The 19,747-nt window shown below is 41.3% G+C and overlaps 1 protein-coding gene across 1 annotated transcript in view; it reads right to left on the bottom strand.

Moving 5' to 3' along the window:
* LOC122556243 (uncharacterized) overlaps window positions 1-19,747 on the bottom strand; it is a 288,957-nt gene that overhangs the window by 84,627 nt on the left and 184,583 nt on the right. Inside the window, exons 27-33 of the mRNA XM_043702860.2 lie at window positions 18,879-18,971; window positions 11,604-11,708; window positions 9,153-9,250; window positions 7,793-7,943; window positions 7,148-7,261; window positions 3,451-3,615; window positions 1,467-1,556 (exon numbers count right to left, since the gene is read on the bottom strand). Coding sequence (XP_043558795.2) covers window positions 1,467-1,556; window positions 3,451-3,615; window positions 7,148-7,261; window positions 7,793-7,943; window positions 9,153-9,250; window positions 11,604-11,708; window positions 18,879-18,971 — 816 coding nt within the window. The remainder of the gene's footprint in view (window positions 1-1,466; window positions 1,557-3,450; window positions 3,616-7,147; window positions 7,262-7,792; window positions 7,944-9,152; window positions 9,251-11,603; window positions 11,709-18,878; window positions 18,972-19,747) is intronic.

Raw genomic sequence — 19,747 nt, 5'->3', positions numbered from 1 at the left:
ATGAGATCTAACCTTGCTCACCAATCTCCCATCGGGAACCTTGTCTAATGCCTTACTGATGTCCATATAGATCACATCTACCGCTCTGCCCTCATCAATTCTCTTTGTTATTGCCCATTTTAAATCTTTCCCCTCTCACCCTAAACCTATGCCCTCTAGTTCTGGACTCCCCGACCCCAGGGAAAAGACTTTGTCTATTTACCCTATCCATGCCCCCCATGACTTTATAAACCTCTGTAAGGTCACCCTTCAGGTTTCGACACTACAGAGAAAACGGCCCCAGCCTATTCAGCCCCTCCCCATAGCTCAAACCCTTCACCCTGGCAATATCTACAAAGTACAGTTGACCAGTGAATAAACTGCAGTGCTGAATCAACAATCAGATTTAAAATGATTTACAAAAGGAGCAAATATGATGCAAGAATAAGTTTTCTCACACAGTGAGTAGTTGGGGGTCTGGAATACACTGCCTGGAAGAATGATGGCAGTTATAGTGTCATACAGCATGGAAACAGATCCTTCAATCAAATCAGTCTGGACCAGAATCCCAAATTGAACTAGTTCTGCCTGCCTTCAAAATGCATTCAAGAAGGAATTGAATGATTACTTAGATAGAAATAATGTGCATGGTTTCAGGGAGAAAGCTGTAAATTGCCAGTAGATAATGATGCTCATTGAAAAGCTGAGGCAGAAATGATGGGCCCAAAGGTCTCCTCCTATGCCATGGCACTTCTGTGATTTATGATCAATAATTGCTACCTATCTCTATTCTGTTTGTTTACATATTCACTGACTCAGACCACAGGGAATGTGTTATGTGCAAGATGTTAGTGATTCAATTGAATCCTGGAAGATGAGGATTTTCACATGGCATCTTTGCTATCTCAGTGACACTAACACAGTCGGGATTAGTTGGGCACAGTTACTTATCTACAGAAACTAAAGCACTCTTGATGGGGAGCCAACCTCCCCCTTACACTGGCAGCTTGTTACAGAAAAGCATTACTGTTACTTTAAATCCTTCTGCAACGTACTTTGGAAAGTGAAAGAGAGCAGAGAAGCCACTTATCTCTGCCTCTGATGATCCATTATATAGGTCGCCAGTTCATATGTAGGATGTCTGGGTATTTGTGTTCAGTATAATAGATTATTCTGGTCTATGTACCAACAATCATCTAGAATTGTAATGTTTAGAGATTGATGAATTTGTCATGAGTGTAAAAATAAGACCGGCAAATTCTAAAATCTATACAAATATTTAAAAGAGCATTTGATTTGAGTATCTTGAACAAAACAGGTGCTTATTTAAGATACAATGATGAACCCATGACTCAGGCTCCATGTTCTAATTAAATTTCCCTAGCTAACAACAATCACTGCATTTACAAGTTTAGATATTTTGATCATGTGAGTTGCTACATGAATGGACATTTTTACTTTTTGTTTCTACACCTGAATTCTATTACCTTTCTCTCCTGCGGAGCCTTGAAATCCTTGTTCACCAGTTAGCCCTGGATTCCCTGGCTCTCCCATAACACCAGGTTCACCTTTTGGACCTGTTTGAAGATTGGGAACAATCATATGACATGGAAATATTTATTTGGCAACAAATTTAAGACAGTTTTCTGAGTTAAGTGTCACAGTGATTCTGAAGGATTCTTCATAAACTATTTATCACAAAATCTTCTGGAATTCTCTGCTCAAATACTGGTCCAATCCACAAACTCCACCACAAGTATGGCAAGGAGAAATGTTCTAAATCCACCCAGCAAGGACAGGTCCGTAACCTGGTGCACAACAGCCAACTGAGTTAACCAGATCCCCAAGGAGCCTGAGTTGCCATGGCAATATACACTTTTACATTCATATTTATAACTTAGACCTATGAATAGTGATAGGAGGGATTCCAATTTATTTTCATCAGTGGCTGACCAAGAATCTCTCCACTCCTACCATTGCCATTATTGTGTGTTGGAAGGAGAGACAAGTTGATATTCAATCTGTTTGGCTGTGTTATAAATGCACCTTCATGGCCACTGAGTTCTGGAGTGGGACTTAAACCAGGAGCTGCTCACTAGAGGCAGGGGTACTAAAGGAAAATATTCTATAGAGCCTTTGTCTCATTAGAGACAGATGACTGTTGGTTGGTTAACCTGAGAATCACCATGTTTCAGGTGAGGAGCAAGGTTGACAAAACCAGACTTACATGGTGACCTCAGCTGTTACGGGAATGAACCTACTCTGTTGGTTTTATTCTGCATCATAAACCAGCCATCCAGCCAACTGAGCTAACTGAACTCCATGGCAGGGAGACTATCACTGTGCTGAAAAAGACCTCTCTTCATCACTAATATTTTAGTGCAAACACCCAATGGGTAAATAAGATTCTTTCTTAGGAATAGAAAATGGCCCTCAGGCCAAATGGGATAATGTCAACAATGTGGCATTCACTACGTTTTATGCTTACAGTTTGCAGATAACACAAAGGTAGGTGGGTGCACAGGTAATGTTGAGGAAGTGGGGACGCTGCAGGTGGACTTAGACAAGCTAGGAGAGTGGGCAAAAAAGTGGTAGATGGAATACAATGTGGGAAAGTGTGAGGTTATGCACTTTTGTAGAAAGTATAGAAGTGTAGCCTATTTTCTAAATCGGGAAAGGCTCCGGAAATCTGAAGTGCAAAGGGACTTGAGAGTCCTAGTTCAGGATTCTCTTAAGGTTAACATGCAGGTTCATTTGAAAGTTAGGAAGTCAAATGCAGTGTTAGCATTCATTTCACGGGGGCTAGAATACTAGAGCAGAGATTTACTCCAGAGGCTCTAAAAGGCTCTGGTTAGACTGTATTTGGAATATTGTGAGCAGTTTTTGGCCCTGTATTTTAGCAAAGATGTGCAGGTTTTGGAGGGCATCCAGAGGAGGTTTACAAGAATGATCCCGGGGATGAAGGGCTTGTCATGTGAGGTGCAGTTGAGGACTCTGGGTCTGTACTCGATGGAGTTTAGAAGGTTGAGGAGGGGGGAATTTGATTGAAACTTACAGAACATCGAAAGGCCTGGGCATGGAGAAGGTGTTTTGACTAGTAGGAGAGACTAGGTCTCAAGGGCACAGCCTCAGAGTGAAGAGGCGACCCTTTAGAACTGAGATAAGGTGGAATTTCTTCAGCAGACCTTGGTTAATCTGTGGGACTTGTTGTTGCAGAGGCTGTGGAAACTAAGTCTTTGAGTGTGTTTAAGACAGATAGATGGGTTCTTGATTAGTAAGGGGATCAAGGGTTATGGGAAGAAGGCAGGAGAAAGGGATTCGGAAATGTATCAGCCAGGACTGAATGGTGGAACAGACTCTATTCTCCTCCTGAAATGTACTGTTAACACTCCAACTCATAAGTATCCAGATCTATATTTTACATATTTTATTATTCATCATTGTAAGACTAGAATATATACAACACTTTACCTGGTCTCCCTGGTATTCCTGGTCGACCTGGATTCCCTGGAGAACCTCTTGGTCCAGGAGGGCCTGACAAGCCTGGTGTTCCAACAGATCCAGGAGCACCAGGGATGCCTGGAATACCCACTCCCAGAATTCCTGGATCTCCAGTAGGCCCTCTAGTTGTTGTTCCTGTAAAAATGAGTAGTTTATTTAAAATGATGAGAAATCCTGTATGTTATGTCAGGGAACATGGAGGAATCTGTAGGCATTTTCACACAGGGCTTTGTATAGAACTTGGAACATCATAACTTTCTAGCATGAAACCATAATGGGTTAGGGTTAGAGTCTGATGGCTGATATTTTAGTTTCTGTTGCAGCACAACATTTTGGTTGTGCAGTGGAAACTGAAACTGCTGCCACGGTGACTGTGAATGGCCATATTCAAAGGGACTACATTAGATTATGACAGCTGATGAAACATCACACCAAACAAGTAGCAATAATGCCGTGGTGCGTGAACCTGTTGTTCTCTCTCAAGATAACACCATTCTTTATCTCATTACATTGACTCCACCGGCACTTGCTGTTGTCTGTCAGCCTGCCAGCTCTCACCGATGTGATGGACTCCAAAGTGAGACCTTCTAGGCTCAAAGGTATTCATTGTCATCCCCTATGAAAATCTGTAGTCTCCCATATTGAAAATCAGCAGCCTTCCACCAGCAATGCTACAATACTGGGGGATGCATCTTGTAGAAAATTATATAAGTTTAATTATTATTAGATTCTTTAAGGAATTCAAAGTGATTAAACTGTCTTCTCAAGCTCATTTATGTCAGCTGCAACTGCCTCCTCTACCTTCTGTAGTGGGGAAGATGCTTGAATCTATTATCAAGGAAGAAATAGCAAGGCATCTCAAAATAAACTGTCACGTTGGGCAAAAGCAGCATGGGTTCATGAAGGGCAGGTCATGCTTGACAAATCTTTTGGAATTTTATGAAGACATTATGAGCAAGGTGGACAATGGGGACGCAGTGGATGTGGTGTACCTAGATTTCCAAACGACCTTTGATAATGTGCTGCACAGAAGGCTGCTGCTGCATAAGATAAGGATGCATGGTGTTGGGATAGAGTATTAGCGTGAATAGAGGATTAGTTGACTGACAGGAAGTAAAGAGTGAGTGCTATTCTGGCTGGCAATCAGTGACTAGTGGTGTGCCTCAGAGATTGGTGTTGGGACCACAATTATTTCCAACTTATGATTTGGAGTTGGGGACCACATGTGGTTTTCAAAGTTTGCAGATGACACGAAGACGACTGGCAGAGCAAAGTGTGCAGAGGTCTGTGAAACTTTGCAGAGGAACATAGATACATTGAGTGAGTGGGCAAAGGTCTGGCAGATGGAATGCAGTGTTAATAAATGTGAAGTCATACATTTTGATCGGAGTAATAGTAAAAAGGATTATTACTTGATTGATAAGAAGTTGCAGCATGATGCTATGCTGTGCATGAATTACAGAAGGTTGGTCTGCAGGTGGAACAAATAGAGGGGATGTTTCCACTGGCAGGTGAAACTAGGACAAGAGGGCATGGTCTGAAGATTAGGGAGAGCAGATTTAGGACTGAATTGAGAAGGAAATTTTTCACCCAGAGGATTGTGAATCTGTGGAATTCCCTGCCCAGTGAAATAGTTGATGCTACTTCAGTAAACATTTTTAAAATGAAGGTTTATTGTTTGAACAACAAAGGCATTAAGGAATACGGTGAGTCCATGAAAAGATCAGCCATGATCTTATTGAATGGTGGAGGGGCTCGAAGAGCCGGACGGCCTACTCCTGCTCCTAGTTCTTATGTTCTATGTTCAAAGCATTCATCAGATGCCATTTGCCAATCAATCAGCACTCTCCTTATGTACAGGATATAGGTTATTTTCTTTTTATGTTGGTATTCTTAAAAACATGTCCTGACAGGTGTAAGACAAGAAGCTTTGGTGAAATGCATTTTTTTACAGCAATACTCAAGATCCTGTATTATCAAACAACCACCATGAATTCCCTAAAGAATCTGGTATTACTTAAGTCAGAATATAATAGAAAATATAAATTACAAATATTTCATATACATAATATGCAAATCTATGCAATAAATTAGTTGGTTAGATTAAGCATTGGTATAATAATAGAAATGTAGAAATTGATGATGAGCAGAGAGAAGAAGCAATTTTCGACTTTACACTCCTGATCTTTCTTTCTCAGAAATTTCTTTGTGGGAATTCCACAGATTCACAATCCTCTGGGTGAAAAATTTCCTTCTCAATTCAGTGTGTATACAAATGAACCTCTGAATCATTTTGCCTTAGTTCGAGTTAATGCTTTTCATTTCAAACTGAGAAAGATAGATCAGGGTATTTTTTAGAAGCACAAAGTTAAATATATTGGATGTTCAATGAGATGTGGGAGTTCAGATGCATAGCTTTTTAAAATGCCACAAACAGTGTAGAAAATAGTCAAGGAGGCTAATGGTATTCTGGCCTTCAGATCTAAAAGGCAGGAGTATAAGGTTGCAGATGATATGCTGCAATTATACAAAGCATCGATAGACCCCACTTAGAGTACTGTGAGCACATTTGGGCACCACACCTTAGGAAGGATGTTTTGACTCTGGAGGTAGTTCAACACAGACTTAGGAAGATGATAACCCCTAAAGTCCAGGTGTGAGGAGAGATTAGACAAATTAGGCCTTTATTTTCTAGAATTTTGAAGGTTAAGGGGTGATCTAATCAGGATTTTAACACTGGGTGGATAAACTATTCACACTGGTTGAAGATTCTCGAACAAGGGGGCATAGTCTTCGGGCCAAGCCATTCAGGAGAGATGTTAGAAAGCACTTCTACACTCAAAGTGTAGTGGAGGTTTGGAACTTTCTTCCTGAAGTGGTGGTCAATATGAATTCAGTTGTTAAATTTATATCTAAGATAAACATATTTGTATTAAGCGAAATATCAAGGGATATGGGCCCAAGGCAGCATATGGTTTTCAGCAATAGATTAGCCATGATCTTATTGTATGGTGGAGCTGGCTCAAGGGGATGAATGGCTTTCTCCTGTTTTTAATTCCTTACAGTTTTGAAGAAGTGTATACAATGAGTCCCATAATTTACTGATAACATCCTCAGCTATGTGGTTGAATAAGAGAAGTGAGGAGATTGAAAATATCAAATGAAATAAATTAAGTGGATGAGTTAAGGAAGAGAAGAATGGATTTAATATCAAGTAAGGTTAGCATGATCAAATATCTAGTTACAATAGTACTAAATTATTTACAAATACATATCTTTATTATTCTCTATTGTTCAGATGGCACGGTGGTTAGCACTGCTGCCTCATAGCACCAGGGACATAGGTTCGATTCCAGCCTTGAGCGACTGTGTGGAGTTTGCATATTCTCCCTGTGTCTGTATGGGTTTCTGCCAGGTGGGCTCTGGTTTTCTCCCACAGTCACAAAGATGTGCATCTCAGATGGATTGGCCATGCTAAATACAGGGTTACAGGGATAGGTGGGGAGTAAATCTAGGTGGGATGCACTTCCGAGAATTAGTGTGGATGCAATGGGGCCAAGTGGCCTCTTTCTCCACTGTAGTTATTCTATTAGTAATTAATATTTTAAATGATAATAAAAGTGCATTATTTTCTCTCAAAAATAATTAAATAATATGAGCTCAGTACCTTGTGGACCAGGTGGACCAGGCGGGCCTTCAGAACCTGCAGGTCCAGGTATTCCTTTACCTGGTTGTCCACGTGGGCCTGTTGGCCCCTGAATACCAGGACATCCGAGATCACCTGCAAAGTGGGAGTTAGAGCTATATGAACTATACACACACACGTTTCCAATCCTGACAGAAATTGGGTAATGGATCGTAAAGCCTTTGCCTCCATGCAGGTTTGACAGTTATTAACTAACTTTTCCTCTGTTTGTTGAAATGCCCACCCCATTCATCCAGCTTCCCAAATATAGTAGAGTAGATCTAGCTATCAACAAATCTAAAGAGGATCGAACACCTGCACACCCAGCCTGACTCTGTGATCATGCCCTCAGCTGATAGGGTGTCATTTGCTAGAGTTTATGACAAGGACCATAAAAATCAGCACATTCTATGCACATATATGGAAAATTTTATTGCAAAAATTCAAAAGTGTATGGTTCTCTGCTTACAACCATTTCATTTGCTTGTTCAGATAATAGTGACACCCAATGGATACAAAAATGACTTGCTCTGATCATCAAATGATCAGAGCATCTTCAACTTTTTCTCATCTTATTTATAGCAACATTTGACAGCTACTTTAATATTCAGAAACAGAATTCAATACCTTGTGGACCTTGAAGACCATTGCGACCAGGACGCCCTTCTTCTCCAGGCAATCCAGGAGGACCTGAATTACCCTTCTCCCCTGGTGGTCCAATGTTTCCTGCAGGACCTGGTGGACCACGATTTCCTGGCTGTCCAAAACGTCCGTCACCCTGAAAAATTATATAATATTTTTCCTGTAGCTTAGAGATTTTAGCTTGATCTTTCTGGAATCATCAGAATCAAAAGATGAGATTCAATGCCTTGGAAGTTCCATTGAAGAAGCAGAAGTTGAAGGATGGAATGTATTGTCTGAGGAACTGGTGTAAGCAAGTTACATAATTGATGTATTCAAAAGAGTGTGAAAATGTTATTTGAAAATAAAGATAGAGCAGGGTTACAGGGAAGAGATTAGAAATTGCAGCTTCAGTGAAATATAAATTTGAAGAACCAATCCAGACATGATGGGCTGAATAGCCTCCTGCAGTATAATAATTCTGTGGTTTTATTTAATGTTGTTATTTTTAGAAACATGATTCAGGATTTTAATAGGTTGAATTAAATAATAACAATTTGTCTTACCTCCCTCCTCTTCAAAAAACAAAGTAGATCAAGTTCAGTCTAAAGCCATTTACTCAAGACTTTACTTCTGGGAAATCATAGCTTCAAATGTCTTTACGTCTCAGTTAGTACAATATGCCTGCAATTTAGTGTTCAATTAACCCAGTCCCAATAGGATCACTTAGATGCCTGTATAATTTAAGACAATATCTGCTTGAAAATTCCTTCATTGTCACTGGGTCAAAATCCTGGCATTCCCTCCTCATAGCCATTGTGTGCCTACCTACAGCATGTGGACAGCAGCGGTTCAAGACAGCAGCCCCTCACCTTCTCAAGGCCAGCCAGCAATGCCCACATCGCACAACTTAAAATAAAATTGATGCTTACTTGAATGACAGAAGTTCAAATGCTGTAGGTCATTTCAAATGCTAGAATGTTGATAATCTGATACCAAACTTCAGAATGATTAGACTGCAGTGTAATTTTAGTAGTGTACGAAACTGGCGACAAAGCACTGAAATACAAAAATATTAAAATATTCTACAACAGTACCTTGCTAAAGCAATATTCTATTCTCTCAAGTCAACTTAACGGAGTTGGATATAGATGCTAGATTTTGCATTCTTGACAGCTGTTTTACTCCTCTTACTTATCCATTCAAATATTTCCACACACAAGAGTGTACACTCCGGAAAATATATATCAGAAAGATATTGTGACTATTGGAAATTTTTACAAGGCTACCTTAAAGGTCTGGAAGTAAAACTATAGGCTTATGCTTCGTATGATGGAGGATTTGAGACTCTTGCTGGTAAACTAACCTTAGGACCAGTGACTCCTGGCAGCCCTGGTGTTCCAGGTGCTCCCGACCTTCCTGGAATCCCTGGAGGACCCAATACTCCAGGATGCCCTGGGTTTCCTACAAACAGTAAAGTATAGGAAAATAGTTAATTTAGGGTTACACTCAGGAGAGACAACAGAAGGGAAATCATTCATAATTGTTTCTGATAATGAAAACTGTTGGTTTTACATAATGTTCTATCGTAACAAATTTTTGATTAAAACAATAATGGAAAATGGTTTTAGGTGTTCCTTTCTTCTTAGGAGTAGCTCACTATTGCAAAACTCCTAATGCACACAACATTTTTCTTCCTTTCATCTAGTTGAAGATTCCAGATACACAGACGTTCCGAGCTGGGAGGATGGGCTGCAGAGTTGCGGCCAAACTTCTGTCAATGTCACTTATAAGGCTCTCACAGCTTAAAAATGCTTTTTTAAATGAAAGAGCATAAAGCCATTTGTTAGAATTTCTGTTTGTTAATGCAGTGTCAGTGAGTGAAATTATTGGTGTAAATATACATTGTAATAATCCTTGGTACCACTGTAGCATCCATAAATAATGCAGACAGCACAATAACAGCTGTTGGAATTCAATCTGAGACTTGATGCCAGATTGAGGGAACATATGAATTTAACAATTTACCGAGCCAATACAATTACAACTGTTATCAAAATACAAAGCATTATGAGGGAGCACTACAGCAAGAAGCTGAAACTTGGAGGAGGGGAAAGTGGCTTACTTTGACTTTTGGGCAACCAACTGTGCAACAAGTGCCTATGAGCATTGGGCGATCCACAGCCACAATTTGATACACTTCATTGAACAAAGTCCAATGTCACTATTGCACCCTGAATCATTTATTTAAATGTGTGTCACCTGAACAGCAAAAAATATAACAGAGATAGCTAAAACAATATACTGGGATTAATATACTGATCCCAGAGCTTCCAAGGTCTTTATTCTACGTCACTGTTATTTTGTTGTGGAGAAAACTGGCACCAAATTAGGCCCCATGGCATTGCTGGGGCCTAATTTGCAGTTCAAGGCAGAAACTCATCACCACCTTCTCAAGAGTATCTCAGGATGGACAATAAATAGTCATAGTCTGCAAAACCCATGTTACCTGACAAACAAAAAAAAACAAGTTTCCTGCAAAATCTGCATGTGATCTTTCCTTCAGAGAAGTTGCCACACATCATCATTTCTCATTGGCTGGCTGTAACTCTCTCCTGCACAGTCATATGCTGATCCTACCTCTATCCTAGTGTCAGAATTCTGCTCATTTTTCTACCCCATGTGTTGTAGCTATACTAGTTGGCAAAGTGACAAGTGTTGGGTATCTTAGAAAAGGAATGTGGAAGGTAAGGGCTGGGGTGAGGGAAGAGGGTTGGATTGGAAATTAAGAGTTTATATCAGAAACTTGCACCTTGTGTCAAAAGGAAGGATGAGACTGAAGTAGGATTTGTGAAGGTGCCTAAAATTTGCCCACAGCATCAAGCCAGATGTTCTCAATATTACCTGATTCCATAACCTCATTCACTATTGGCTTGATAATGCTTAGTCATGCTGGCTCATTGTTTGCAAATCTAAGCCAGTTCAACCAGACAGTCTCCATGCCATTCCCTCCTTTTATGTAAATCCTTGTCCAACAAAGTGAGGAAAGTGTCAGTGAGTGCAAAGTGTTCAGATGATATGCCTGTCATAGCTGAACAGCTGATATTATATGAAGCAGGTGGGAGGCTGTTCATGAGGGTGTGTTGGAGTATCTGAATGCTGATGGTGTGTGATGGGCTGGGATGTATTGAGCAGCATGATGGGTGGGATGTGTGCTGAGTCGGGCATACCATTGGAAGATGCATTCACTGACTTTTACTACCTGTATAAGGTCCCTGAACATTTTCACATGCTGCTGTCAGGTCTTAAGGGCCAATCTCCTAGAATTGACCATCACAAGCATATGCTTGTAATCCCTTTTGCAGGAATGTCTGGGTGGCTTTCTGAACTCCTACAGAAAAATCACTTCTCCTTTCCAACCTCTAGCACAGTATCAGATAACCTAGTAATTCAATCTTTAGCCTGTTGCTGTCTTTGTAATTTTCTTCCCTCCGTAATAAAGATTTTCACAGACAGTTCAATGGGTGCTGAATGAACCTGAATGCATCTCTCTATTAAAAGGTTTCAATAAAAAAAATGGATCTTGTTTCCTGTATTGCTAGTTGCTTGAATTAGAAATCAGATGAGGTTAATAACATTCCAAAAATTAAAGCTGAATATTGCAACAGACATTGGATTATTGCATTACTCAAATTCCTAACAATTCCTTTTTCAAAACTTTCTTTTTTAACCTCTCATACTAGTTTATCCTTAAGTTTGCATCACACAAAAGTGAATTGAGAAAAATACAAGAAACCACATGAAGAGCATTTTGTACCTTTAGGACCTGGAGGACCAGTTGATCCTTTCATTGAATTTCCTGTTTCTCCCTTTTCTCCTGGAGGACCTGGGGAACCATCTCTACCTGGAGGTCCAGAGCTACCTGAAAGCACAATATTAAAAACTTTATCATCTGAATCCATCTCAGTACTGAGAACTTCCATGCTTCTCAATGTTGAAAGCCTCCAATGCAAACATATTTATAAACACTACAACACTACTCAGAAGTGAAACCTCTCAATAGTAACCTTGGAAGTGCAGATATTTAAAGTGATTAAGGATGGACTGTCTCTCCAGCATTTTTAACTATTTTCCTGGGAGCTTCTTTGGGTGTTCCTGGTAAGGCCAACCTTTATTAGTCATCCCATTAAGTCCGTACTGGCCTATCTACACCAATTCCACCTTAAAGCACTTGGCCCACAGACTTAAATGTTATGACATTTCAAGTTCTCTAGGTGCAAATTTTTCAAAACCCTTTCAAACTTCTTGCCTTTCACCTTAAAATTGTGTCCTTTCATTACTGACCTTTCAACTAAGGGGAACAACTGGTTCCTATCCATCCTGTCCATGCCCCTCTTAACCTTCTTTACCTACACACCTCTATCGGGTCCCCCCTCAACCTTCCTTGCCTGAAGAAAATTACCTGAGCTTATCTTTCTTCACAACTGAGATGCTCCGTCCCAGACTACATCCTAGTGAATGGATGCTTTGGATGTAGGTTTGCTTGCTGAGCTGGAAGGTTCATTTCCAGAAATTTCGTTACAATACTAGGGAACATTTTCAGTGGGCCTAAGGTGAAGCAATGCTGAAAATTCCTGCTTTCTATTTATATATTTGGGTTTCTTTGGGTTGGTGATGTCATGTCCTGTGGTGATATTATTTCCTGTGGTGAAGTCACTTCCTGTTCCTTTTCTCAGGGGGTGATAGATAGGGTCTAATTCAATGTGTTTGTTGATAGAGTTCTGGTTGGAATGCCATGCTTCTAGGAATTCTCGTGCCTGTCTCTGTTTGGCTTGTCCTAGGATGGATGTGTTATCCCAGTCAAAGTGGTGTCCTTCCTCATCCGTATGTGAGAGAGGGCCATGTCTTTTTGTGGCTAGTTGGTGTTCATGTGGCTAGTTTTCTGCCTGTTTGTCTAATGTAGTGTTTGTTACGGTCCTTGCATGGTATTTTGTAAATGACAAATCCTAGTGAATCTCCTTTGCACCCCCTCCAGTGCAATCACATCCTTCCCATAATATAGTGACCAGAACTGCACACAGTATTCCAGTTATGGCCTAACCAAGACTTTGCACAGTTCCAACAAAACCTTCCTGCTCTTGTAATCTATGCCACAACTGATAAAGGAAGTATCCCACATGCCTTCTTGACTATCTTATGAAACATAGAACATTACAGTGCAATACATGCCTTCAGCCCTCGACGTTGTGCCAATCTATGAAACCAATCTGAAGATCATCTAACCTACACTATTCCATTCTCGTTCATATGCCTATCCAATGACCATTTAAATGCCCTGAAAGTTGGTGAGTCTACAACTGTTGCAGACAGTGCATTCCACGCCCCTACTACTCTCGAAGCAAAGAAACTACCTCTGACATCTATCCTATATCACCCCTCAATTTAAAGCTATGTCCCCTTGTGCTAGCCATCACCATCTGAGGAAAAAGGCTCTCATTGTCCACCCTATCTAACCTTCTGATTATCTTATATGTCTCAATTAAGTCACCACTCAACCATCTTCTCTCTAACAAAAACTGCCTTAAGTCCCTGAACCTTTCCTCGTAAGACCTTCCTTCCATACCAGGCAACTTCCTAGTAAATCTCCTCTGAACCCTCTCCAAAGCTTCCACACCGCCTCCTGTAATGCGGTGACCAGAACCGTACACAATACTTAAAGTGCGGCTGCACCAGAGTTTTCTCCAGCTGCAGCATGACCTCATGGCTCCAAAACTGGATCCCTTACTAATAAAAGCTAACACACCATATGCCTTCTTAACACCCTACAACCTGGTGGCAACTTTGAGGGATCTACGTACCTGGACACCGAGATCCCTCTGCTCATCTACACTGCCAAGAATCTTACCATTCGGCCAGTACTCTGCATTCCTGCTGTTCCTTCCAAAATGAATCACCTCACACTTTTCTGCATTAAACTCCATTTGCCACCTCTCAGCCCAGCTCTGCAGCTTAACTATGTCCCTCTGTAATCTGCAACCTCCTCCATCACTATCCACAACTCTACCAACCTTAGTGTTGTCTGCAAATTTACTAACCCATCCTTTTACGCCCTCATCCAGGTTGTTTATAAAAATGACAAACAGCAGTGGACTCAAAACAGATCCTTCCTGTACACCACTAGTAACTGAGCTCCAGGATGAATATTTCCCATCAACCACCACCTTCTTTCAGCTAGCTAATTTCTGATCCAAACCGCTAAGTCACCCTCAATCCCATGCCTCCATATTTTGTGCAGTAGCCTACCATGGGGAACTTATTAAATGCCTTCCTGAATCCACATACGCCACATCAACCGCTTTACCCTCATCCACCTGTTTGGTCACCTTCTCAAAGTGGGTTTGTGAGGCACAACATACCTTTTACACAACCATGCTGACTATCCCTAATCTAATTCCTTTCTAGATGATCATAAGTCCTACCTCTTGTAATCTTTATCAACAACCAAAGGAAGGCTCACTGGTCTATAATTACCAGGGTTGTCTCTACTCCCCTTCTTGAACAAGGGAACAACATTTGCTATCCTCCAGTCTTCTGGTACTAATCCTGTAGACAATGAAAATTAACGTTGAGATAGCTTGATTGTTGAGCTGGAAAATCAAGTTGAAGGGGAGAAATTTGAAAACCTGACCATAAATTGGAGAATTTGTGCTGTAGGGAAAAGCTGAATTGAAGGGGCAATTTTCCCTGGAGCATCGGAGACCTGATAGAGGTTTATAAAATCATGAGATAGGATAAACAGACAGTCTTTTTCCCTGGGGTTGGAGACTGCAAAACTAGAGGGCATAGGTTTAGGGTGAGAGGAGAAAGATATAAAAGGGCCATAAGGGGGCAATGTTTTCATGCAGAGTGTGTGCATGTATAGAATAAGCTGCCAGAGGAAGTGGTGGACACTGATATAATTACAGCATTTAAAAGGTATCTGGATGGATATATGCAGAGGAAGGGTTTAGCGGGATATGGGCCAAGTGCTGGCATTAAGACGGGTTGTCTGGTTGGCATGGACAAGTTGAACCAAGGGGTCTGTTTCCTTGCTGTACATCTCTTTGACTCTATGACTCTAAAGATCCAAGCTAAAGGCTCTGCAATCTCCTCTCTGGTTTCCCAGAGAATCCGAGGATAAATCCCATCTGACCCAGGCGATTTATCTATTTTCACACTTTCCAGAATTGCTAACACCTCCTCCTTGTGAACCTCAATCCCATCCAGTCTAGTGGCCTGTTTCTCAGTATTCTCCTCTACAACATTGTCTTTTTCCAGTGTGAATACTGATGACAAATAATCATTTTGCGCTTCCCCTATCTCCTCTGATTCCACGCAAAACTTCCCACTACTGTCCTTGATTGGCCCTAATCTTACTCTAGTCATTCTTTTATCCCTTATATACCTACAGCAAGCTTTAGCGTTCTCCCTGACCTATCCGTCAACAATTTCTCATGTCACTTAACCTCTCCTGCTGACTTCAACGGATCTGTGGACTAGCATCCCAAAATCCTTCTGTTCCTCTGAGCTTCCTACCAATCATTGAGTACTCCCTTGTCTTGTTCCTTCACTCAAAGTGCATCACCTCACACTTCACAGGGTTAAATTCCATCTGCCCATCTGACCAATTCATTTGTATCGTCCTATAACCTAACACCTCTTCCTCACTATTAACCACCTAGCCAATCTTTGTGTCATTCACAAATTTAATTATCACTCCTTCTGCAATTTTCTGTGCTATTTACATAAATCAGGAACAATAAGAAACCCAGCACTGATCTCTGTGGTACACCACTAGACACTAGCCTACATACAAACAGCCTTTTAACGTTATACATTGTCTCCTGTCGCTAAGCCAATTTTGGTTCTATCTTGCCAAGTCACACAGGATCACATGAGCTTGTACATTCTTTATCAGTCTTCCATGTAGGACCTTGTCAAAGGCCTTGATGAAATCATATAAACTGCATCAACTGCACTACCCTCATCCAAATACCTGACTGTCCACCAGAAATTTATTCAACTTTGAGACATGATATATTGCTGACAAACCCATGCTGACTATCCCTGATCAAACCTTGTGTCTCAAATTGAAGATTAATATACTCCTTCAGAATTTTCTCTTCCACTGGTGTATGGCTCATTGGTCTGTAATTCACTAGTTTATCTCAACCAGACCTCTTATAAAGTGAAATCACAGTAACTATCCTCCAGTTGTCTGGCACCTCTCCTGTGGCCAGAAAGGAATAAAAAGTTAGGTCAGAGCCCCTGTAATTTCCTCCCTTACCTTCCACGCCCTGGGATACACCTCATCTAGACCTGGGAATTTGACCATTTTTAAGCCTGACAAAACCTCCAATGCCTCCTCACTCCCTATATGTCAATCTGCTAGAGAACCTCACATTGCTTCTCATATTCTGTACCTACATTCTCCTTCTGAGAAAAGACACAAGTGAAGTACTCATTTAACATCCTACCAATGATCTTCAGTTCCACACATAGTTTCCCCTTGGTCCCTAATTGGCCCAACTTTATTCTCTTCCCCCTAATATACTTTCATTTTGGGATTATAGATACCTTGGGATTCTCCCGAATCTTACCCAACCAGGGTTTTTCAGGCCCCTCTTTGCTCTCCTGATTGCTTTCTTAAACTCTGTCCTGTGCTGGCTATACTCCAGGAGGGACTTCATTGATTTGATCCTCTTGCCCCTGCTAAAGCCTCCCCATCTTCTTATCCAGTTGTGAATATTCCCACAAGTGCCATGGTTGACCCATTTCGGCCTCCTGTGGAGGTTGCTTGCATCAGGGCTTTGGACAGTGTAATACCTCAGGCTCTAATAGCAGGGGTTTGAGGTTCTAGGGATCTGCTGTGCCCAGCATAGCTGGTCTGCTGTGCTCAGGTTGGAGGTTGGGGGCAGGTTGTGGGTGTGATTTTTGTCCCTGGCCAGCTCTACAGATGTCAGTCTTCAGCTGATTTGATTCATTTCATGGAACATCAGAAAGCAGCTGAAGGTACAGGACACAACAAGGGCCTATTCCACCAATGGTAATAAAGGCTTGTCCTCCAGAATAAGATATTCTCTGAGCCAAGCTGTTCCACTAGTTAAGACAAACTCACATCTACCTGACAAATTTGAAAATTGCTATCGAGTAGCACATAGACAGTAATAACCAGCTCACCAATGCTTAACTTTGGGTTCCACCAAGGCCACTCATAACAGACTTGGTCTAAGCATAGGGTAAGGTTAAACTGTAGACATGAGGTAAGAGTGACTGAACTTCACATCAAGGCTGCATTTGACCAAGTGTGCATCCAGGAGCACTAGCAAAACCAGAGTTAATGGGCATCTGGAGGAATTCTCTCCACTGGTTGAGGTTGCACCTAACCTAAAGGATGATGGATGTGATTGTTGGTGGTCAGTCATCATAACCTGGTGACATCTCTGTAGGAGTGCCTCAGAGTAATTATATTTAATCAACCTTTTGGAGGTGAAGGAGGTGGGACTTCACCCTGGCCTTCTGGTTCAGAAGTAGGGACACTGCCACTTTGCCATCAGAACCTTCAGGGGTAGTGTCCTAGCCACAGTCATCTACAGCTACTTCATCAATGACCTTCCAATCATTCCCAAGTGGGGATGCTCCCTGATGATTCAACAATGCTCAGCACCATTTGTGACTCCTCAGGTACTGAAATCTGTGTCCATATGCAGCAAGACCTGGACAATATTCAGGCTTAGTCTCAAAAGTTGAAAGCAACACTCTTGGTGCATTAGTGCCACGCAATGACTACCTCCAACAAAGAGGGAATTTAACTGGATGGGGGCAGCTCCAATAACACGTAAGAAGCTTGGCACTATCCAGAATGAAGCAGCCCCACTTGACCTGCTACCCATCCACCATGGTAAACATTCCTCCATCTACCACTGATGCACAGTGACAGCAGTATTTCCCACCTTCAAGATGCAATGCACCAACACTCCTTTGACAGGATCTTTCAAACCCACAGCTACTTCCATCTGGAAGGACAAGGGTAGCAGATACATGGGAACACCACCAGCTGCAAGATCCCCCAAATCACTCACCATCCTGACTTGGAAATATATCACTGATCCTTCCGTGTCACTGGGTCAAAATCCTGGAATGCACTTCCCAACAGTAGTGGAAGTGTGCCTACACCACACAGACTGCAGCAGTTCAAGAAAGTGGCTTACCGTCACCTTCTAAAGACAATTAGGTTTGGGTTATATGGGATGATCCAACCAGCAATGCCCACATCCCATAAAAGAATATTTAAAAAAAAACACTTTTTGCAATGATTTTTTAGTCTTAACCGTGCTTTTGAGCACAAAATGCCAAACAGTTGCCAAGAAATCAAGAATGGAAAGGGACAAAAAATGTGAAAGCAAATGTTCTGGTCACCATTTACTGTTCCTGTCTTCATCTACTTATGACCAGTTATGGTTTTTCAGACTAAAATGTATAGTAGAGAAAGAGGCAGCTAGGACACTGCATATTCAAAATTCCTCTATTTTCAACATTTCTTTACTGGTGCCTGTTCATGTCTTGAGCAAGATAGTACTCTGAAAGCAATTACCCTCCAGGCCCCTATTTCTACTTGGCCTGATCATGGCTCTCTCTACACTCCCACAGTCTAGACATCTCTAGCATTAGAAGAGTGTAAAATGATGAGTCCATTAGAGGATGTGTATCCTTTGATTTACATACACCACATCCACAAAAGTACAGGCACACTTAGCACAGTTGGGATCATAATCCAAAATAACTATGTCAAGAGAGGAATGCATTGGAGGAATCTCTACATTTTTTCTGTGCTGTCTGGCTTTGGGAGACAGGACCAGCAACAATCTGAAGCATCTTTGGAAAATAAATGAAATATGATGTCACTGAATTGTTTCAGAAAATGCTCAAACAGTAAATAGCAATGAACCAAGGGATTTCTTTTGTGCATCAGTTTTTCCAATATTAGTATAAGTTTCTTGATGGAATATTCACTTATTGCTAAATGTATCTGCACAAAAGGATCTGTATTTACCTGGGAAACCCACTGGTCCAGGAGCTCCTGTTTCACCACGAAGCCCAATTGGGCCTGGGACTGCGGACTCATTATTCCTGTCTCCTTTCTCACCTAGAACAAAGAGCAGCAGTGAGAGAATTATTAACTGGAACTATTAAAGAAAGTATTGTACATAAGCCAGGATACTATGTCATATCATCTTAACAACATAACATGAAAATGGCAGCAGGATCTGAATCACCCCTTTCCTGGTGTTTCTCGGAGTCGAATTGCTGTGAGAAAGAAGAGTGAAAGGAAAATAAGAGCAGCAAAAATTAGACAACACTGATAAAGGTTTAGGAAAAGTTCATGCACTGCCATCACAACCACATATGGTACACAACTAAACAACTTTAGAAATTAAAGCTGAGCTTGTATTTTTCTTAGAATTGTAGAAACTCTACAGTACAGAAAGAGGCCACTTGGCCCATTGAGTCCATAACTGACCCTCCGAAGAGCAATCCACCCAGATCCCTACTGACCCCCATAATCCCACATTTACTATGGCTAATCTACACATCCCTGGACTCTATACGGCAACTTAGCATGGCAATCCATGTAACCTGTTCACTTTTAGACTGTGGAAGAAAACCAGAGCACCCAGCATAAACCCATGCAGACATGGAGAGAATGTGCAAACTCCACACAGTCACCCAAGACTGGAATTAAAAATGGGTCCCTGGCACTGTAAGGCAGCTGTGCTAACCACTGAGTCACCGTGATGTCCTCATCTTGATGTAGTATCATTGAGTGATACCCACTTACAATCAGCAAGGCTTTCCTTGTCGTGTACTGCCATAAGCAGATTTAAAAAGAACTGAAGACCCTAGTTTTCCAATTTTCTTATT

The sequence above is a fragment of the Chiloscyllium plagiosum genome, unplaced genomic scaffold (assembly GCF_037043375.1).
Source record: "Chiloscyllium plagiosum isolate Xiang-an unplaced genomic scaffold, Cpla_swu_hap1 HiC_scaffold_13, whole genome shotgun sequence".
In the NCBI taxonomy this organism is placed as follows: Eukaryota; Metazoa; Chordata; class Chondrichthyes; order Orectolobiformes; family Hemiscylliidae; genus Chiloscyllium; species Chiloscyllium plagiosum.
Note: the sequence above shows the minus strand (reverse complement) of the source record. Positions and strands in the feature narration are given on the sequence as shown.